Source organism: Colossoma macropomum, unplaced genomic scaffold, assembly GCF_904425465.1.
Source record: "Colossoma macropomum unplaced genomic scaffold, Colossoma_macropomum, whole genome shotgun sequence".
Classification (NCBI taxonomy): Eukaryota; Metazoa; Chordata; class Actinopteri; order Characiformes; family Serrasalmidae; genus Colossoma; species Colossoma macropomum.
In genome coordinates this window covers 6,328,344-6,352,051 of record NW_023494805.1, presented here as the reverse complement: position 1 = coordinate 6,352,051, position 23,708 = coordinate 6,328,344, and the positions used below count along the sequence as shown (strand labels likewise).

Here is a 23,708-nt window from a genome sequence, read left to right as displayed (position 1 = left end):
TTTGTACATAAATTTCACAATGAATGAACCAAGAGAAATGACCCAAAATGACTTGGAAAAAAGTCTGATTCCATTGACTTACATTAAAAGTAAAGTAGGTTTTTTTCTTTTCCTGTAAAGTTGTCGTTTTAGAGATATGAGGTTTTCTTCCAACAACAGCGATATATATATACATAAATGGATGAATGAATGAATGATAAATGTTTGCAGTAAATAAAACATTCAGACTGGTTCTAGATACAGAGTTCTGCTGGTCTAGGCCTGAAGCTGACATGCAGTATTGATCTGTGTGTGTGTGTGTGTTTACACACAGGAGAGTCTCAGATAAGAGAGTTTAGAGAGTCCTGTGCTTCTTCTGCTGGGTCTCGTACTGTTTCACTAAACTGCAATGGCCTTTAATCCAACAGTGAGGAGTTTAGCACTTCATACCTTCTTCATCAGGTCAGTTTATTCACCTGTTTATTCCTTTTTACTGCGTTTGTTAAAGTAGCTGTTCGGTTTTCCTCTGATACCGTCAGCAAACATTATCTTACACTCCAGATGTACGATATTTGACATTTCCTCCTGCCTGATTTCTGGGACTGTACACTTATTTAAGTGAATGTGACTCATATCACTGCAAATCATTCAGTCGTTCAGAAGTTTCAGTCATTATAAATACAAAGACACATCATTCAACACAATGATTTACAAAGGCTGAATGGTTTAATGAACCTGTTTAGAGATGATAACAGTGTACTGGTGATTCTACATAGCGTCTGTGTTTGAATTTGTGAGTCATTTCAGACTTTTAAATGACTGACTTAAACTTTAGACTAAACTCTTTTTCTCTCCTTTTTCTTTGAGTGACCCTGTACCTTAATTATTTTTATATTATCAGCCCCTTTCATTGCAAAGGCCCTCCGGTGGGCCAGCCAGTTCGCACTGAAGTATCTTTAGTGACTGAATAATAAGCCTTAGTATGTAATAATCCTGGGATTTTACAGGGTTAAAATACATGATTGAACACTCATTTGTCACTACCAATACAATGAAATTTTACTAAATGTTTCAGTAGTGACTGTTTCTGTAGTGACAATTTTAGCTCATTTTGAGCAGAACTCAAAAATGCAGCCAGTACATGACTGACAAACACAGCCTTGAACAGCTGTTCACACTTAAAATCATATTTTTCATTAAACCACAAAAGTTTACTAAACTGCAGAAAATATGTTTCGGTAGTGACAATTCTTAATGTTCCACACTGATTTTCAGACACATTTACTTCAAAATCATTGGACCTCATTGCGCAATATCTTCTGAAGTTTGTTCTTAAAAGAAGTGTTCTTGAGAAGGTCCCAAGAAAAAGTCTCCGTCAGGTTCATGACGTGTTCTTAAAGCGCAGAACTGTTCTCACCTTTGTTCTCTTGAGTGTGTGTAGATTCTGTTCTTACCTAAGAACAAATCCCAGATAAGAGAACACTGATGAATGTCAGAATCTTCGTAAAAACTGCGTAAGTGGGTTTTAAGAAGAAATTTCTTCTTAAGAACGGTTGGTGAACGAGGCCCAATGTGATCTAACTGCTCACCATGTGGCCATGAGGGACAGGGATGCAGCCTCACTTCCTGCTCTAAAATGCAGGGGTGTGGCTAAAATAAGGCCCCACCCACATACTAAAACTCTTTGTGTTTCGGTAATGACATGAAAACACGGGACAGCAATTTTTGAATAAAGTTTTTTTTTATTTAAAAATTTTACTTATAATCAATTTAAATATTAACTTCACTTTATAATGAATGAAAAACATCTTTAAAATAAACATTGAAAAATGTATCATTTTCACAAATGTAAATTGAGGGGTTAGATAAAGGGGTTAGGGTTTGGGACAGACTCTTTCCAGTAGAAAGAGCCCTATAAATTATGGTTTTGTGTATATATTTATGTGTAGTGTATTACTGTCTCTGTAAATGTCTTGGGTTTAATTAGATAATAACATAATCCTGGCCTGAATCTAAGGCCTGAATACTTCATTGTTTTTTAAATGGCATTTTTACTGTGGAATTGATTGAACTAATTTGGTAGAATTGTCAATATACAGTACTGAGTGCAAAAGTCAGAGACCACCATTAATTTGACTTAATTTACATTCAAGACAGCCATTAAGTACAAGTTATGAGCATCTTTTGAGCATCAGGAGAAATAAAACAGAAAACACATACATTTAATAGTCAATTTAATAGTCAGTTAGGTACCGTCTGTATAGGGGGACGTAATAATTATACTTTACTAATAGTAAGAAGGTAATCACCAGGCTAATTGCTACATCATTAAGCAATAACTAGAGTGAATTTCCAGAGTTTTATTTGTATATTAGGAAATATAGTGTATAGGTTACACTATACACCAGAGGTCACAATGAGCACTGAGACTCGAGTGAGTGACGCACACACAGGGGAGGGACGAGGCGAGAAACAGCAGTCAGAGAAGAAAGTGAGTCAGAGAGAAGTTATTCCACATGTCATGCTCTAAAAAGAGAAAACTGACAATAAATATTGTTGAAATATGACTGAACTGTACTTTATTTGAATTATTTTTATTTATTTATTCAGTTGTTGACTGTATAAGATGCTGATATACCTACTGGGCTACTTCAGTAAACAGTATATGGCACTGAATCATGATGCAGGTTAGACATTATGATGTTCTGGACCTTCGCTTGAGGAAATTTTCTCTATCTGGACCTTATTGACACCGCGACCCAGAAGGATAAGCGGTGATGGATGGATGGATGGATGGATGGAATTTTAATTAAAGACCCCAATCAACACTATTTAAAATGTGCTTTACTGTGTTCTCAGCATAAAAAAGAAAACATAAAATAGAATTTAAATAAAGGAGGCTCTGCACTCTGGTCTCAAACAGGTACTTAAGTCCAAGGCCAAGACTTAATTTGTGGTATTGAGACCCTAAAACTACAACTCTATAGCACATACAAATAAAAGTGCTGTAGAACAACCTTCTCCATGTCAAGGTCCACCTTTCTGTCACTAGAAAGCATAAAGGCCGACAAAAAAACCCAAAGTTCAGTCTTAGAAGTTGGTTACATTTTCTGCTTCTCACAATCCAAGAAATCTCAAACACATTCAGTGATGTTAAGGTCTGGACTCTGGGGTGGTCAGTCCATTGTTCAGCTCCTTTGTTTCAGGTGTCCGTCTCCTTTTCTCAGTGAGGTTCTTCTTGATCAGCTATACATCCTTTCAGACCCACAGCGCTGAGTCGTCTTCTCACAGTGGAAGGATGGACAGAAACACCTGTAGATGTTTTCAGATCTGAAGCAGCTTGATCTTCTCCTCTCTCTCAAAGACGAAAGCTTTAAGTGCTGTTTATCTGATGGGGGCAGTTTCGGTGTCTACCAGGTCTTCTGGGTGGTTGTTAGGAGCCTCATTTTCTCTGTAGCTTTTAATCAGTTTTTGAACTTCAGTTTTTGGAAACTCCTGTTTTTTTCACAGTGGATTATCTTAAATCTTCTCTCCTCACAAATATCTCCTGAAAAATGAATAACTTGTCCTTCATGGCCTTTTAGATAAACTAAATCAAGTAAATGAAGGGTGGTCTCTGCCTTTTGCACTGTATTTATTAGTAAGTAAGTACTGTGCACAGGTGGGATTTCGACACTTTATCTTTAAATAAATGCTTCTTTAGAAGCTTTGACGGCTTGATTTTGACTCAAGGAGCCTTTCCTTTAAACACACCACACACCTGCACAAAAATATCAGCATCTTTTCATTTTTTTCTCACCCCAAATGTACTTGATCCAGGGAATGTAGCTAACAAGTAACGGAAGCTGCATGCTTACATCATGTTGTTGCTCAGTAATCTCTAATACGCTTGTTTGTGTGGTTTCTGACACTGATGTACTGATGTCTATAAACATGATCAATAATACATCACATAACTAAAACCTGAGCTCTGAATCTTAAATCTCATTTTACCCGTCGTCCATTTGGGGTAATAGGAAATCGGGTACCTTGTATTTTGTGTCAAACTATTGCTTTACGAGTGTCTAGTGAAGTAAATCTGACAGATCTGGTTGTTGAAGTACGTGTCTAAATCTTGCTGTTATAAATGTCTCCATAAGTCTGGCTGTCATAGTGGGCGGTCAGCTGGAAGACCGAGTGCAGCTGCGGCCCCCTCTGGACCCTGTGGACTGCGCTCTGTCTGAGTGGTCTTCATGGACACGCTGTGTCCCCTGCCTCAAAAAGAGGGTGATTCATACACACACACAACACACACACAGAGCTTCCCACTTAGGGGGTCCATGGAAGCCCCCTAAAATCTTTAGGGGAACCTCATATGGATACTGACACAATTGTTCACCCTTGACTCACAGAAAGATCCAATTTCTTATCAACACACCAGCCTGACAGTTACCTTCCACCACCACTACAACACTGCACAGACAGAACTGACGGGCTGATTAACTTTATTGCTCTCTCTCTCTCTGTCACTTTTCTCTATCTCTCTCTCTCTCTCTCTCTCTCTTCTCTGTCTCTCTCTTTCTCTATCTCTCTCTTTTCTCTCTCTCTCTTTTCTCTGTCTCTCTCTTTCTCTTTCTCTCTCTTTTCTTTCTCCATCTCTTTTCTCTGTCTCTCTTTCTGTCTCTCTCTCTCTGTCTCACTCTCTTGTCTTTCTCTCACTCTGTCTCTTTTCTCTGTCTCTCTCTTTCTCTGTCTCACTCTCTTGTCTTTCTCTCACTCTGTCTCTTTTCTCTCTCTCAGTATCGCTTTGCTAGGTTGGTGCAGCTGTCTCAGTTCGGAGGGGAGCCGTGTCATGAGCTCGGCCATCAGGAGGAGTCCTGCACCCCCCCGCCCCGCTACAGCTGCCAGAGCAAGAGCCCACTCTGCCAGGGCTTCGTCTGCACCAGCACAGGTCACACAACCATCACACAACCATCACAACTAACTACAAACCATTATAAAACCAAACTACACCATCATACAACTAACTACAAACCATTACAAAACCAAACTACACCATCATACAACTAACTACACAGCCATCATACAACCAAACTACACCATCATACAACTAACTACAAACCATTACAAAACCAAACTACACCATCATACAACTAACTACACAGCCATCATACAACCAAACTACACCATCATACAACTAACTACACAGCCATCATACAACCAAACTACACCATCATACAACTAACTACAAACCATTACAAAACCAAACTACACCATCATACAACTAACTGCAAACCATTACAAAATCAAACTACACCATCATACAGCTAACTACACAGTCATCACACAACCATCAGATAACTAACTACACAACCATCACACAACCAAACTACACCATCATACAACTAATTACACAACCATCACAAAAACAAACCACGGCCATCAGACAACCAAAGTGCAACTAACTACAAACCATTACAAAACCAAACTACAACCATCATACAAGTAACTACACAACCATCACACAACTAAACAACAATCATTCCACAACAACTTTTTGAGCAAAAATAATCACACAACTGCACAACCATCACACGACCAAACAACAACCATCACACAACTTTACACAACCACACTAAAACCAAAACACAACTGCAACATTCACACAAGTACTACACGACCATTACAAAACCAAACTACAACCATCACACGAGTACTACACAACCATCACACAACCAAACTACAATCATCACACGAGTACTACACAACCATCACACAACCAAACTACAACCATAACACAACTGCCACACAACCATCACATAACCAAACTACAACCACCACACAGCCAAACAAGCATCACACAACCAAACTACAACCATTACTCAATCATACTTCAACCATCACACAACTACTACACAACCATCACAAAAACAAACCACAACCATCAGACAACCAAACTACAACCAAAACACAACTGCCACACAACCATCACAAAACCGAACTACAACCATCACACAGCCAAACATCAAGCATCACACATTACTCAATCAAACTACAACCATCACACAACTACTACACAAACATCACAAAAACAAACCACAACCACCACACAACCAAACTACAACCATAACACACAGCCAAACATCAAGCATCACACATCACTCAATCAAACTACAACATCACACAACCAAACAACAACCATAACACAACTACTATACAACCATCACACAACTACTACACAAACATCACTCAATCAAACTACAACATCACACAACCAAATAACAACCATAACACAACTACTATACAACCATCACACAGCTGTCCCATTACTACTGTCAGAGCCCAGTTCTCAGAGTCCAGCCTGTCAGGGCTTTATTATTTTTATTGTTTAACCATCTTCTAAGTGTAAATAAATGAACACATCCTCTACAGGGAGCAACATAATATGGAATATTTCTGTTTTTGGCAGCTCGTCATGTACATCATGTATAACAATCTGGAGTTGGTATCTGGTTTTTGATTGAATGTAACCTTGAATGCTTCTAAGTAAAATCTACATCATGCAATGCCATCTGGAAATGATTTGACTGGGAGGAAATTAATTAAGCACCAAGAAAAACAAGAAGATCAAGACACACTTATCAAATAAAGAAGCTGCTGGTGTTGTCAAAACAATGGGCTGACCTCCCCAGAGTCCAGACCTCTACATCACTATATCACTTGAATCAAGAGAAGCAGAAAGTGCAACCAACTCCTAAGACTTTTGAGGTGTGGAAACTAAAAGCAGATTTTTCTGAAAAACTGAAAGCAAGTCTCCTAAAAAGGATGATGAGGACACATGAAATACTGAAATAAATTGTATCATATTTAGTTATTATATATTATATATATTGAGGCTTCTGTGTAATTTTGTGTGTAAATATGTTTTCAGCTTTTTTTCCTGATGCTGAGAGATGAAAAACTTGACCGTTTTCACTAGAAGTCAAATAAACGAAAGGGTGGTCTCTGGCTTTTGTGCAGGCCGTTGTGTGTTGGAGGGTCTGCGCTGTAACGGTGATGATGACTGTGGTGATGGCTCTGATGAGCAGGGCTGTAAGAAGGTGTTTCGAGCCTGCAGTGAGCCCACCGAGGAGTACTACGGCATCGAGAACCTGGCCAAAGGGTGCGTATGTGAGGGATGTACAGTCTTCAGGGAAGGGAAGGAAGAACCTTCACTGGGTCGGGATGACGTGTCATTTCGTACTGCACTGCCAGTCTAGTTTCTCTGTACCTGCCATGCTCAACTAACACAGAGGAAGGTCATGTTTTACTCCCTAATTTACTTCCCCTGGTGGGATGGGAACTCAGATATTTTTGACTATTATCATCAGAAAAAATATTTCTCCCTGTAACTCTGATGAATTAGGACACTGTTGTCTCTCTGTGCGTGAAATGTCTGTGTTGAGCTGCTAGCAAGCAATGAGGGGTGAAGGGGGAGGGGTGAGAACCCCCTGCTGTAAAAACAATACACATTTCTGTCATTCAGATATACTCCATCACTAGTCACGTTTACATGCAGCCTGGTAATCCGACTCTCAGAATAGAATACATCCGTATAAACACCTCAGTTGGAATAGTCTAGTCCGATTGAGGCCATCCGATTGAACGTGGTGGGTAATCCTGTCAATAATAATCTGTTAAATAGAAGAATAATAGCCGTGTAAACACCTGTATCTGATTACATTCCCTATCGGAAAGTCCATTCTGATCATGTGTGTCACGTCATAGTGAAAGTTTATAACGTTCAACATGGCCGAGCAGAAACTGGTCTGCAGAGGAGACGAAGTTTATGCTCTGATCTTTAAAAGACGGCGGTGGGACGGGCGTCCAGCTTATGTGTCTCAGAACACGACGTCTTCCTCTCGGCCTTCTTTAATAAGGACGTGAGGTACATTTTTCTGAGTCTGACATCATTTTAAAGCGATTAGAAACACAAGCACTGCTCACTGCTGTTCATCTCACTCTGACTGGACTCACGTGATGCTTGTTGTCATGGTAACGTCTACACTAAGTGGTTCTCTATGCATGCATGTCATTTTGAATCAAACATGCATTGAACATTACATTGTAGTGTGAATGTAAACAGAGATTTTCCATCAGATTGTTGAGTAGAGTGAGAATATAAACACCACGAGCACTGACCAACATTCCTTTGTTGTAACACTTGTATAATGATAACAGTCACTGTATTGATTTTTAGGATCAATGTCCTGAACAGTAACTTGGAGGGGTTGGTGCTGGATAATCGCTACTTTGCCGGCGGCTGCCTCCCCCACTACATCCAGGACATACGCTTCAGGAAACCATACAATGTCCAACAGTACACACTCGAGGCAAGTCTTTCACTGCACACCATACTGTTGTTCATGCTTTGAAAGGACCTGTGTAAATTAATTCTGCGTAAATTCTTTGCTTTATTTAATAAAAAAGAATCTGATATACAGTACTGTGTGAAATGTCCAAGACCACCCTTCATTTATTTATTTTGCAGTTAACCCCTTAAAAGGCGGGGTCCGCCAGCAGGCCCAAAGTTTTATTACACACTTCTAAAACCTGAGAATAGTTCAGCCAGTTTGCACTGTAGTTACTGAATAATAAGCCTTAGTATGTAATAAGCCTGGGATTTTAAGGGTACAAGGAATTTTCAGGGTGCTAAGATGTGATTGGCCAGAATATCTTCAAGTTCACATGAGATATCCTCACAGAATGGGTAAACAGGCACTGGGCAGGCTAATCTCCATTTGGAAAAGCGAAAGTAGTGTGGAGAGATTCATCGCTTTGTTCAGAAGCTGAACCTCTCAGTGCTTCTCCCTGACGCTCTTAGAGAGTTTCTCCTTTTGAGTTCTGGGGCTGTATTACAGAAAATTCTTATCTTTTTGTCTAAACTTAAGATCTGACAGGTCAAGATAAGATTTTTCACAAATTTGTATTACAGAAGCAAATCTGATCTTAATTTAAGAATCTTATCTTATCTTGCAGCATCTTTTCTTATCCGAAGTTAGGAAATTTTAACTTACTCGATCAAAGTCGACAATCAACTGTCGTGTCTGTTACCTAGCAACCGACCATAGCCCTGATAGCAAGAGGATAGTGGACCACTGTCGGCCCACTGATGGCAAATCTGGTGGTCCACTGGTGTTTTGCTCAGGGTTTTCTGGGCAGCCCACCAATGGGTAAGCAGAGTATTAGACAAAATTCCATTTATCATCACTCATTTCCCCTCACAGTCCGATTTACTGATTTTTCCTTCTTCCTTTCTTTAGTTATTCTTTATAAATTAGTTTAGTAAATCATTTCAATCTATCACAGCGTCATCAACAACATTTACTATAAAAATCATTTTATATCAGGCCTAGTCATGATTTTTTTCTCTCTCAGTTGTTTGTAATATTTGTCTATTTTATGTGCAATTAAAATTTGTTTGGGGAGAATAAGAACTTAGAGCTATGCATGATGCAATAATCTGGGTGGTCAGAGGATGGACCAGCAGTGGCAAACAAGTCAGTGGGGTGCCGACCTTATCAAGTCAGCGGACCAGTATATGCTCACACAGCTGAGACGTAAATACGTAATCAAGTTAGTTAGTCAGACAGCTAACGATATCTACCATTATTGGTGTAAAGAAAGTCAAATAAAACTAAAGCGCGATAAACTGAAAGGTAAGAATATTGTGTCCAGTTTCAGTCTCCATTTCCCAAACGCTTTAGCCGAGTGCACTAACGTTATTCCTCCTAACACACTTTCAGCTCTGACACACTTTCAGCTCTGTCTTCTCGTTATTTACCACCATCACTGGAATATTTTATCTGATGAGTTTTCATCAACAATAACACCCAAAGGTGATAAGCGGGGATGGTGGAGATCGTGTCTGCAGCGTCTGAGGCTTTTAAACGCTGTTAGAAAATAACTCACAAGTGAAAGCACCGTTTTCAGTGTAGATAAATATAGCATCTTTATGCCAGTTATAGTGAGCTGTGCTGCCTTTCACTGCATAAAACAATATAAACATATGATTAAAACAGAAGTTAAGACGCTCTCAGGTTTATCTTACAGTTAAGAAAATATTTAGGATATTTTGGCAACTTAGGATGTTTCTGTAATACGGTTTTACCTGCAAATAAGATAAGATTATAGACTTAAGAACTGTTGTTCTGTAATGTCCTAAATTCAGTCTTAACTGAAGTCGCCATGACAACAAAGCAGATAAGATATGATCTCAGACTTACAAATTTTCTGTAATACGGCCCCTGGTTCCTGTCAGTGGTTCTTCTTCATGCTTTTAGAGAGTTTTTCATTTTATGTTTATGAGTTTTGATTCTTGGTTCCTCTCAGTGTCTTACTCATGCTCTTAGAGGGCTTTTCTTGACAGTGTCTCTATCAGCAATGCAAATTAGCATCTGTTGCAGAAATACAGAAATTCAAATGCACACAAGCATATATACAATATACAGTTGAAAACAATACAGCATAGTGTAAGTCTTATGAAGGAAGGCGAGCCTATACACCGATCAGGCATAACTTGTTTTTACGCTCATTGTCCATTTTATCAGCTCCAGCAGCACTGCTGTGTCTGATCCACTCAGACCAGCACAACACACACTAACACACCACCACCACATCAGTGTTACTGTAGTGCTAAGAATGATCCACCACCCAAATAGTACCTGCTCTATGAGGGTCCATGGGGGACCTGACCACTGAAGAACAGGGTAAAAGTGGTCTTTTAGAACTGAGCTGCTCTACTTGCGAATGAAGATTCTCAGTGAAAACAAGCTGACGGCTTTGGGCAGACAGAGATCACACTGTGTGTGTAGAGCACTGACAAACCAAATAACAGCCGAATGAAGAATACAGAGCTGTATAAATAACAGGATGCATAAAGGATGTACAAAATGATGAATACGGGGTGTGGAGGATGTGCAAATCTATAAAGCTGCTAAAAATTTCAAACGTGAATGATTTTTTTTTCTTCCTGTTTCCAGACAAAAGGCTCACACGAATTCAAGCTTGAGTCTTACAGCTCGTACACAGACTTTGTTGAGGAAACTATGAGAGCCTCTCTGTCCAAGACCAGCGTCTCCTTCGGCTTCTCTTTGGGAGGATTCTCACTCAGCTACGACTATAACGACGAGCAGTACAAGAAGTCTGTGAAGAAGCTTCGGCAGTTTTCTGGAACGGTAGGAGTACAAGACTGATGAGGGTGAAGGAGAAGAGAACAGAGGGATGAATTACCTTATAATAATAATAATAACAAAAAAAAACAATGCCTAAAGAAATTCAGTCCAGTCTTAGTGTAATTTATCTTGCCTGTTAATTTTATTGATATCAATACATATCAACATCTAAATATACAGTGGTGGTGATAAGAACCAGATGGCCATGATGAGCACAACAAAAATGTAGCCATTTTATTTGCTACTGACTTATTTACCACCAGTGAACCTACACGAGTCTTCTGAGTTATTATATCGCTACTGTCGGAAGAAAACCTCATATCTCCATTTTTGTCAATTTTCAGTTTTTGACATAATTTGAAAATGCCTGTCGGCCTTTACATTGTCTCAAAATTTCATGATGAATGGATTAAAAGAAATGCCCCAAAATGACTTGGAAAATATTCTGGTTCCATTGACTTTCATAAAAGTAGAAGTTTTTTCCTTCTCCTGTAAAGTTACCATTTTAGAGATACAAGGTTTTCTTCCGACAACAGCGATATGTAGTGTTGATGATGGCAAAATAGTGGAAAATCCGAAAAAATATGTTTTCTTTGGGGGACTGTTTTCCTTACAACACCCTCCATGCACCTCTCCACCTTGAATGGATTTTAAAAACATATTTATTATGATAAAACTGTCTCAGACATCAGGCAGTGAATTCATAACCATTTTATGTAATATTTTTCTGGGAGGGAGCTTTTAGAGGTGGACGTCTGGTTCCTATCACCACCACTGTGAACAATTCTGACTCAGTAAGTTTCTCTAGAACAGAGCGTTTCACACCAAACCACTCTGAATGACTCTGTTTACATCTTAACTATTAAATTTAATCTTAACCATTAAATTATGCAGAAATTATGAACATAATATTTGGAATTCCCTTTTAACCAACATGTCGTTGGCCAGTCAGGACATGTTTGGTGTCTGAAGTTTGCTTCATTAGTTTAGCACTCGAGCTACAAGGCTAATGTAGCTTACACGCAATGGGAGCTTTACAGCCCACCAATTAGCAAAGTGCAGTTTTTAAAATGTATTATTGCTATTTTTTATAAATATGTAACTGCTTATAGAAACATGCCCTTTTCTTGGGATGCAATACTTCATAAAAAATATGAAAAACATGTAAAAAAATATGTTTTTCAAGTAAAAATGTTGGACTGTTTCTGTAATGGTGAGCTTTTTACCTAAAATTATCGCTGCCATTGGGATGTTTACAGCTGTATGCAAAAGTTTTAGCACCCTGGTCAAAGGACTTTTTTTTGTTGATTTTCTAAGTGTAAATAAGTGAACACATCCTCTACAGAGAGCAGACTTCTGCAATTTTAATACACAATTACTGTTTATTTACTGAATTGAATATATTTGGGGAAGAAAACAACATAAAATGCGCCCTGTGAAAAAGTTATTTGTTTTTTTTTTATGTGTTAAACAGAAATAATACAGAGAAAATTCAATTTATAAGTTTGTTCCCTGTAGATGATTAACTTATTTTCACAAATCAACAGAACATGTCATTTGACCAGGGTCCAATTCCAAGCAGCACCAATTCAAGACCTTGAGTTTCATTCAAGTTAATATTAAGTATCAAAATAGAAAGAGGGGAAAGTCTATTGCAAACTACAGTTCGGTTCCTCAGTCCTGCTCTGCTGTCTGTGCCCTCTGCAGGACAGCCAATTCATCCATGCCCACTCTCAGCTCGAGCTGGCGCGCTATGTTCTAAAGACAGACGGTCTGATGCTGCACCCGGACTTCCTGTCCCGCCTGCGTGCTCTGCCGCTGGAGTACACGTACGGAGAGTACCGCCACCTCTATAACGACTACGGCACCCATTATATTACAGAGGCTACGCTCGGGGGAGACTTCGATTACACCCTCATCATCAGCAATCAGGATCTGAAAAAATCTGGTGAGAGCAAAACAACCAATTCACCTCTTATAGTTCCACTTGCTGACCACTTCATGAGCTGTACCTACATCATGGGTCAGGGGTTGGCAACCCAAATGTAAAGAAGAGCCATTTTGTCCTTTCAGCAAAAATCTAACCACCGTGGGAGCCACAACATTTTATGTCCATTTTACTTGTCTGTAAATATGTGTCAGTGTGTGCTGATGTCCTAGTAGAGGGTAAAAAAATGAATATAAAAGAAAACGCAGACTTACTTTGCTCTGCTTTAAGCTTTAGCTCAGCTGTAGCTGCTTTTCTCGCATCTCTGGCAGGAAACTTTTTTGCAAAAGCAGAATAGTTTCTTGTAAAATGTCTCTCAACGGCGACTTTTTACGAGGTTCATTCGCGGCTTCTTGTTCGAATTTTCATGCTCCACCTTAAATGGTGCCTGACGTGCCAGAATGTAACCGCTGCACCATTTAAGGTGGAACGGAATAATTCAAACAAGAAGCTGGCGAATTAGAAACTGACTTCAGCTTCGCGACTTTTTAGTCAGTTTCTCTCTGCAGATTAAACGTATCAGGAAACCAGCTGGAGTGATTATGAATGCAAATGAGTCCATTCATCTCCTAGCTAGGCAAGACTGTTTTCTTCATTGCTGTGACCAGCAGTCTTCGTGCCAAATTCAGGGTTAAAGGGTGAATTAGCAGTTATAGGCTACTTTAACTCCAGCGTTCAAGACCATTTAGTGTCAAAACTGTGTTAGAATGATCAGCAGAGCTTTATTTTACTGAAAAAGAGGATTATTTTATTTTTACTTAAAAATCTAATTCTGCTGTGGAGCCGCAACAGGGACAGTAAAAGAGCCACATGAGGCTCTGGAGCTGCATGTTGCCCAGCCCCATCATGGGTCCACTAAATGGATCATACTACCAAATTAGCTCAAACTGTGGCCCCACAGTGAAAGTACTCATTAAAAAACAATTAAGTATACAGACCATAGATATTTACATCATTTATATGGTACTTTCTATGGGAAGGTTTCTGTCCCAAAAACTAACACCTAAATTTCACCTTGTGAAAATAATACTTTTCTTCTGCTCTTTTTGATTTCTTTAAAAGTTGAAAGATTTAGATTTGTCATGAGTTTAATATTTAAATGAAAAACTGACCAGTGGCTAGAGCAGGGGTCTCAACCTTCCAGACCACGGGCCACATCTAGCCCATGAGACAGCTTCATACAACCCATCACATACAGTCATGTGCAAAAGTTTGGGCATCCCTGGTCAAAGTTAACATCCTGTACAGAGAACATACTTCTGCACATTTTATGACAATTACTGTTTATTTACTCAATTAAACATTAAAATATATTTTATATTTATGTTTTATTTTACATTTTTACATTTTAAATTATTTTATATTTTATATCACATTTTATATTTTAGGTTTCATTTTTTTTCCAACATGTTAAACTCAGCAAATAAATATAAACATGTACTAAAATTTGCAAAAGAAAAAATATGTAAGTGTGTTCTCTGTAGAGAATGTGTGTGTAACTTACTTTCACTTAGAAAATCAACAACAGTGTCACTTGACCAGGGGTGTTCAAACTTTTGCATACTGTATATGTTTGCAAAACATAAATCCAGTTAATTTTATTTCAGGCAGTTAAAATTCAAATTATTTTCTTCCTGCATTTTATTTAATGTTAGATGAAAAACTTTATGTGGGTAAAATTAATACTTTCCCCACATTTTTTCAACTGCCTAACACCCACCCCCCCGTTTGAGAAGCCCAGCTAGTGGCCCTCAGGTCATTTGAGTTTGAGACCTCTGGGCTAGAGGATGACCACCGCAAACGTGCATCAGCAGATGAGTTACTGTCCCTAAATGTACATGAGCAAGATGGCGACACAAGAGAGGTGTTTCTGATAAAGTGGCCAGGGAGTGAATCTCAGAGTCTTTTATGTTGGAATTATCCTCTAGAACATGGGCTCCCAAGCTTTACATCTCACAGCCCTCACAAATGACCACAAAAGCTTGCAGGGTCTACAAGAAGAATGATCTGATCATTTTTCTGACTCACCAAATGAGATAGCTGATCTTGTTTGGCAGCTACCGAGTGCTGGACTTGAGGCCGAAGAGGGAGAAAGCTGCAAACAGAGTATTGGCTCAGTTCAATAGGTTTAGGACTCACTATGTTTAGTCTCAAAGTGATGGTATAAACTGTTTCAAAGCTTTGTGTGGTTGCAGTTCTCAGGCTGTGCAGGCTACTCACTGCTGTAATCTCTTTATTTGGGTTTCTGCTTGGGGCAGTCGTGGGCTGGAGGTTAGGGAACCAGCCTTGTGTCCGGAAGGTCACCAGCTCGATCCCCTGAGCTAACAGGACATGACTGAAGTGCCCTTGAGCAAGGCACCCAACCCCCAACTGCTCCCCAGGCGCTGTGGAAAGAGCTGCCCATGGCTCTGGGCAAGTGTGCTCACTGCCCCCTAGCGTCAGTGTTCGCTAGTGTGTATGTGGTGTTTCACTGCACAGATGGGTTAAATGTGGAGGTGAATGTCCGTGTTGTGGGACTAATAAAGGGTAACTTATTAAACTTACTTATTACTTATGCTTGGTTGAGAAACAGTGGCCTCTTCCCATGTAGATGGTCCAGCCTCAGTTTTACACTGACTTGCACTGAAAATATATATAAGCATAACGAGCTGGCATTTGCCAGAACAGCCAATGAGCTCAATATAAATACAACTTTTTATTTTTGAGAAAAATATAAACAATATATTCATACTTTAAATACGTTTGATTAAGATTGTCTATGTTGTAACAAACTTTGAAAGTTAAACAAAAACCCTAGCAGTGCCACCACAGCCAACTGGGGGGCCGTGGCTCACGTGTTGAAAAGCACTGCTTTAGAAGACCTCGAGCAGGGGTACCCAGTCCTGGTCCTGGAGATCTACCACCCTGGACAGTTCAGATCCAGCACACAAGGTTCTAATTTTCCGAAGCTCCTGAAGCTTCATTACCTGGATCAGGTGTGTTATATTAGGGGTGGAGCTAAACCCTGCAGGGTGGTAGATCTCCAGGGCCAGGTTTGGGCAGCCCTGATGTCCTTTCTCCTCTCTTGATGTGCGAGCGTGTCTGTGTTCTGTGCTTCTACAGGTTACAGTCTGGATGATGTTAAGAGATGTACAGCAGTGGGATTTAAAATTGGGGCGATAATCCAAGGAGTGCCTGTGTCTGCAGGGATGTCATCGGAAGACTGCTCCGGTCTGCTGAAAGAGTTTGGAGGTGAGGGGCCAGTGCATAAAAACATGCTACACTGTTTACCTGATTCAGATTAAAATAAAGGCCAGCGTCTGAACCTCAAAAGTCAATAAGCCACGAGAGGTTGGGCGTTACTGCGATTTTATCACGGGGAAGGGTGTTCTTAGGCACGATGAGTTTTCTTTCGAAAAGCTTTTGTGTTATTTGTGTTCAATTTCTATTGTTAGCGTAATGCTAACTTTTGCTACATAATGCTAATCAGGCAGTGTATTCATAACCATTTTCTGTAGTGACTTCATGTGAGGGAGGTTTTAGAGGCATTAAACTCTTTGGGTGACTATCACCACCACTGTGAACAATTCAGACTCTGTACGTTTCTCTAGAACGGAGCATTTCACACCAAACCACTCTGAATGACTTTTTTTGACTCTCAGCTAGGGCTGGGCGATAAAATGAGGACAATAATTATTGCAATATAACTTTCTTTGATAGAAATATAAAAAATGTTCGCTAAATGTTTGATACAGTAGACCATTCTCACACTTCCAGTCTAGCGACAGCACTGGTGACGTTTTCTACTGCAAGACTCTGCTCTGTTGTTACCATGAGAGGGCGCACTTGTGAGTTTTTGACAAAATGGGTCGCCAGTTATTCTTTGTTCTATCGCTCACACACACACACACACACACACACACACACACACACACACACATACACACACACACATATATATATATATACACATATATTGTCTGGTATTCATTTGGTGTTTGCACCATAACAATCACGCAGAAATTTTAAGGGGAATTCCCCTTTAACATGAAAGACATCTCTTCTGGAATGATTTAATCTTGCTAAGCTCAGATTGGCTTTTGGCTTTACATGGTAAAACGTTCATGCAACTAGTTGCATGTTGTGACTTGCCTGCAACATAGTTTTTGTGCAACTCAACAGTTACATGAAGTCATTCAAAATCAAAGTTGCACGCAACACATTGATTATTCCACTAGTTAACCACATTAGCAGCTTGTATTTTTTCTTTTGCTTTTTTTAATGACATAAATGTGCTGCTATTGCTCATAAACAACCACACAATAAATCACCTTTATTTTCCTGTTCATTGATCCGGTGAAATCAACGGTTTGAAAGTATGTCAGTCAACATGATCACATGATGTGTTATTGCCATTTTGATTGACACTTGCAACTGTTTTCAAATGTGTTTCAAATAAGTCGCAGGACGCTTTACATTATGCAACTCAAGTGCAATTTGGTTTTATGTGTTTTTGTTTTTCAAATTTTCTAAATCTTATCTGGTCGTTATCTGGATATGAGTCCCATGAAATAGCAGCCCTTTGCTCACTTTTGCCTGTGGTCTTTACAGTGTAGCTGAAGTATGATAACTCTGTCCAGCAGTACACAATGATGTCTCCTATGTTTTGGAGCTTTTACTCCATATAAACACAGTTTGCGGTTGCTGGCGTGGGCACGTTCCAGTTTCCTCCCTTTCAATGATGCACACAAAACTACAGCAGTTCTGATAGCTCCCTCTTGTGGAGAATCAATAGTCTGCTGAATGCGAGTGAATCAGTGTAGAATGTTAATTACAAGCCATGTCTATGATGTGCTTTTCATAAAAAAATGAAATGAAAAATTCTAGCTGATAAACATTCTGCCGTGGCAGGTTGATGCTGTGTCTTTCTATTTGTCACTCCATTTTATAAATGAGTTACAGCTACTAAACTTCGACTGTACTTTTATTCAGACTCGGAGGATCGGTCTTCAATCCTGAAGGAACATGTCGCCGTGGTGAGAGGGGGCGACAGTGAGACGATTTCCCGCTTGGCCGCGAAGGAGCTTCCAAACCCAGATATCATGCAGCGGTGGGGGGACGCTGTTTACTACAACCCCGACTTCATCCGCACCAAGGTCAGAGCAACCAGGCATACGGGCAGATCCTCACTGTCCAGTGCAAATTCACTTAAAACTGATTTCAGAAAAAATCTAATGTGCACATTTTTTCTCTTATACCAAATATAGTCAATATATAGTTTGGATACAGTCTGGAATCCAAAATTTCCTTCTTTAATTTTGCATTGGTGCTACTAACAAGTGATGCAGTCACTGCTAGAAAAACTGTGGCATGGCTGGACATGCCTGGTCACCAGCAAAACCAGCGGTTGCATGTTGAAATGTTTAAGATGACCTCATTAACAGAAATGTTTTGCTCTAAAATTGTTTGTTATCTCAATATTTCACCACAACAGGGTGGACAGCTTAAGCTTGACCTCAACTTTCCTAATTTAAATAGCTTGATATTTTTATGAAAATGGCAGATTGCTTAAATTATTAACAATTATCTTTAAAACTTTAAGAAAATGTAGAAATTTTTTAAAGGTTGTGTTCTCTCACCATTTTAAAGAGTCATTCAGCTTAACCATGCAGCACCTCAGACATGTCAAAATCCCTGTCTCCATCGAAGAAAATGGGATAAAATGTATAAAATGATTTTTTAAGTGAAAGTTAACATGGCTATATATTCATAATAATGTGTTCAAAACTTGAAAAATTGTTTCACAATGTTTGTATGGTTTTTAAACGACTATGCTGGGGACACCAAAAGCACATTATGAATATTAACAAAAAAAAAATCGTCATTCTTTATGATTTTTGGCTTATTTTCATAAGTTGAGCTCAGCAGCTTTTCATTGTGTGAAAATTTCATAACAACTGGACTAAAATTAAAGCTCCAAAATTGCTTCTAATGCAATCACTTTACATTAACTTACATTAAAAGTTAACCCCCTACATGGCCAGGGCCCGCCGGCAGGCCCAAAGTTTTATTACACACTTCTATAACTCAAGAATAGTTCAGCCAGTTTGCATTAAAGTCCCTGTAGCTACTGAATAATAAGCCTGAGTATGTAACAATCTGGGATTTTAGGGGGTTATAGGAACATTTTGCCTTCACCTGTAAAGTTACCATTTTGGAAATACTTGTTTTTCTTTGGACACTGACAATATGTTACGCTTGGTCACCTGGCATGGTCATGCTGCTTGACCACCTAGCACCAGGCCAGCACTAGACCAGCATAAACTAGCTTAAACAGGCTTAGACCAGCATGGAATGCATGCTAGTCTGTGCTGTTTTCTTCAGCAGGGATCTTATCGCAGCTGTCAGAACAAAACTTTACATCTCCACTTTGTCGTTTTTGTCATAATTTGAAAATATCTGTGGACCTTTACATTATGTGTAAATTTCACAATGAATGGACTAAAAGAAATGGTCCAAAATGACTTGGGAAATATTCTGGTTCCATTGACTTACATTAAAAGTAAAGTACATTTTTTCCTTCTCCTGTAAAGTTACCATTTTGGAGAAAGGTTTTATTCCGACAACACCGATATACTTCACGATTTAGCACTGTGAAAACAGCATATCTAAATCATCGCACACTTTCTTCAAAACTGGGCAATAAAGCTGAGGATTTCCCCACTTTTATCCAGTTTTGAAGCAAGCGTGTGAGGATACAGACCTGCAGGTGTCACAGTGCTAATGGCTGCTGCTACTGTTAGCTTTGCTAACATATGTCTCTCCTTTTTTGTCTTCATCTAACAAAAAATAAGCCACATAAGAAAGTCTATTAGAGATTACTTAACAACTCCACAATGATGTGATGCCATTGCGTGATGATAAAGGCATGCAGTTAGTGCAGAGCTAACTGGTGGGGTGTTGTTGACTTTTTCCATTAATTGTTAGCAACGTTAGCCTCGTAGCTACAGTGTAAAACTATAGAAGCACACTTCAGATGCCAAATGTGTCTTGGCTGATCAGATCTGCTTTTGTAATGTGCTAATTTGATTACTTTTGTGTTAGAATTTCCAAATAGCCCCTTTTCTTAGCCTAGCAGCCTATTGTATCCAAGTACCCTGCTGCAAAATTGCTGGTTTGAGGTGGTTTTTGCTGCTCTGGTGCTGGTTTAGCCCGTCACCCAGCATGGCCATACTGGCCATACCAGCAGCCAAAACAGAACATATGCTGGTTTTGCTGGTGATCAGCCAGGCTGGCATTACAGTTATATCTGAAAGGAAGGACACATACATGAAAACTAGGAGATCCACTGCTGTTAATCACTTTTTTGTGCTGTGTTTTGGAGGTATTTTTAGGAGTTTTCCTCAAATGAGTAGCTTTAAAGACTGTTTTGTGCTGCAGTTGTCTCCGCTGTATGAGCTGGTGACGGCGCGAGACTTCACCTCCGCTAACATGCTGAAGAAGAACCTGCGGCGCGCGCTGGCAGAGTATCTGAGTGAGGGCAGCTCGTGCCGCTGCACCCCCTGCCTAAACAACGGAGTGGCCGTCCTCAAAGGTCAGATTCTAAAGTCCAGCTACGCTGTCCACCTACAGCTATGAGCAAGTGAGCTGCGGGAGGAGCAGTGCATGAACTCAAGAAGCACAAAGCTCCACTTGTTTAGTCTTAAGTAGAATTATATTAGTATTAATTCAAATTATTCATGTATACATTTTTAACCTTTATAATGGGATTAATTACCATTAAGTGATTAATCATTTATTTAAAATTTAGTTATAGACTTATTTTCTTTCCTGTTTGTTTTACTTGTATTCCTGTTTTAAGCACTTTGAGATTTTGTACCTACATCTAAAAGTGCTACGTGGGCCAGCCTACCAGATTAGTTCAAACTGTGGTTCCACTGTACAGAAAAAAAGAATAGAGATAGTAATAAACAAAGTATATACAAAAATATCATGTATAGGGTATATCCCAAACCCTAACCCCTAACATTTGTGACAGTAAAATGTATAAATAAAGTAAGCATTAGTTACTTTAATCTAAGTATATTTACTATTAAAATGTGTAAAAGAGAGACTGCACCTGTCCTTTTTGAAGTAAATGTGTCCTAAAGTCTGAAAATCAGCGTGAAACATTAAGAACTGTCACTACCGAAACACATATTTTCTGCAATTAATTAAACTTTTTTCTGTTCTGATGAAAAATATTACGATTTTATGTGTGAACTGTTCAAAGCTGTGTTTGCTAGTCATATACTGGCCAGTGTTTTTTGAGTTCTGCTCAAAATGAGCTAAAATTGTTACAACCGAAACATTTGATAACATTTTGGTAAAGTTATGATTGACAAAATAATAAATTAATAAATTAAACATACTTAATGAACAGGGTCACTCTAAGCAAAAGGATTTAAATCTAAAGTCCAAGTCAGTTAAAAGTCTGCAATTGGTTTTGAGCTCTGAACCAATTCAGTAGAATGAACCACATCAGTAACGCTTTATTATAGATTTATTATTATTATTATTATTATTATTATTATTATTATTATCATAGAGCTGATCTTTGAGTGTTAAACTCAGCACTGAGGTTATTATGACTGTTAAATGTTCTTTATTGTGTTCCTCAGGCAGCAGGTGTGAGTGTGTCTGTCCTGCTGGCACTCGGGGGATAAGCTGTGAAATAACAATGAGAACAGGTTGGTCTTTGTCCATGAGTCTTTACTGTCCTGCTGGTACACGTCTCACTAGCTCGTCACTCTATTTGACCTGTTTCTAGAATGAAAAGTAGGGATGAAATCAGGAATCAACTTTGGTTTATGCACATTACCAGTCTAACGTTTAGACACACTTGATTGAATGTATGGGTTTCATAACTGTAAAGAAATTGATGACCCCCCCCCCAACACAAACACACACCAACTACACCATCCTAATTGCTGTGCTTGCCTTGTTAACAGTAAAAGAGTGGACTGTGTGTCCTGTGAACCAAACAGGTGTGTTGTTTTCAGGCAGGGTCTAATCGGCCCTAATTGACAGAAAGTGAAAACGTCTGATTAGAATAATTTCATATGTGATTATGTCTATTCTATTATGTGCATAATAGTAAAAAATATAGCAAATCTCTTCCATTAGTAGGTGTGTCATAACTTTTCAGTGTTACTGTGTAACAAAATATAATATAATGGTCAAAAGGAGGCCAGTTTTTATGCAGCATCTAAATTGCCTTCTTTTAAAATTAGAATTTTCTCAGCTACATTTCTATCCACAATTGCAAGCGCTAAAATGCAAATGCTTTAAAAAAAATTTCCACCCACTTGTTTCCATCAAACTGACTTTTTCCATCAGAATACTACATTTCTTGCAAAAAAAGCACCCATTTCAGTTTAATGATAAAAATGTTGTATCCGATGCCTTCATCTCTAATTTGATGTATGGCGCAATGTGTGCAACTAATAAGAATTTTATGTTTATTTTGATTAATTTATTTTTATTCTATCATGATTAAACTATCATGCAAAAGTTCCTATTTCCCTGCCATATACAGCTGTTTGAGCTCTTTCCATTTACAAAGGCCTTTTCTGATCATCTCTGTAAGAGCTGAAAAGAGGCAGCGTTCCTCTTGAAAACGTTCTCGTTTCCTCAGTCGGGCTCCATCACACTGTTTGTGTTTGTTGTAGGAGGAACGTGGGGGAAATCACGACACTAAATTCATGCATAAATGTGTTCTTTTTTTAAAAAACAACAAGTTTAGTGTAGGTTTCTGTGAAAAATATCCTCTGTTAATTAGTTAGGAAAGAAAAAAACCTGCAATGTTTCAGTTAGCAGTTAAAGCAACTGTGTGCTAATGCTCTGAATGTGTTTCTCAGCTTCATGCTCATTAAATCACCTTCATCAGTATGATGAGCAGATTTTGTCTCATGATTTGACAGCTTTCTCTTCCAAATTATTGTTAAAAGCACATACTGAACCTCTTTTGGCCCAAACGGTGGTTTAACCCTTTAAATGGCCGAAGATGGGCCCAAAGTAACAAGCCTGGAATTTTAATGGGTTGAACACTTGAATGTGTATTTAACTGAGGAGTGCTGACCTCACAGCAAGGGGACAGAAAGAGTGGCCTTTTGCTTTATTTACAAATACATAAATAAAAACATTTTGAAAAAGCAGATGGGCATCTATACATGATTAATAAGATTCACATTTAATAATGGATTGTTTGACTCTGTTTTGTTTGCTTTGTCCACTGTAGGAGTTGCAGTGGACGGTGGTTGGAGCTGCTGGTCTGAGTGGTCCTCCTGCAGCGGTCAAACCAAACGGCGGACACGTCAGTGCACCAATCCGGCGCCGCAGAACAGTGGAGTGCCGTGTCAAGGGCCAAATGAGGAGACAACTGATTGTTTTGAATTTTAGACAGTCCTTCTATCAGCTTTTCAGGGAATGCATGAAAGTTTTCTGACTCAGCATGTTGTGTGTTCACATATGGAGCATTCACTGCTACTGTTACTGACAAATAAACAAATAAAACATACAGCAACACAAAC

General features: G+C 39.0%; 1 protein-coding gene across 1 annotated transcript; it reads left to right on the top strand.

Moving 5' to 3' along the window:
• Nucleotides 1–313: 313 nt before the first annotated feature.
• On the top strand, nt 314–23,707 carry c8b (complement component 8, beta polypeptide). The gene is made up of 12 exons (XM_036596835.1): nt 314–441; nt 4,119–4,245; nt 4,759–4,909; nt 6,979–7,120; nt 8,198–8,330; nt 10,980–11,174; nt 12,879–13,119; nt 16,261–16,389; nt 18,130–18,293; nt 20,578–20,731; nt 21,798–21,866; nt 23,417–23,707. The coding sequence occupies exons 1-12, from the start codon at nt 389–391 to the stop codon at nt 23,575–23,577; spliced, it is 1,719 nt and encodes a 572-aa protein (XP_036452728.1). The 5' UTR covers nt 314–388; the 3' UTR covers nt 23,578–23,707.
• Nucleotide 23,708: the final 1 nt, after the last annotated feature.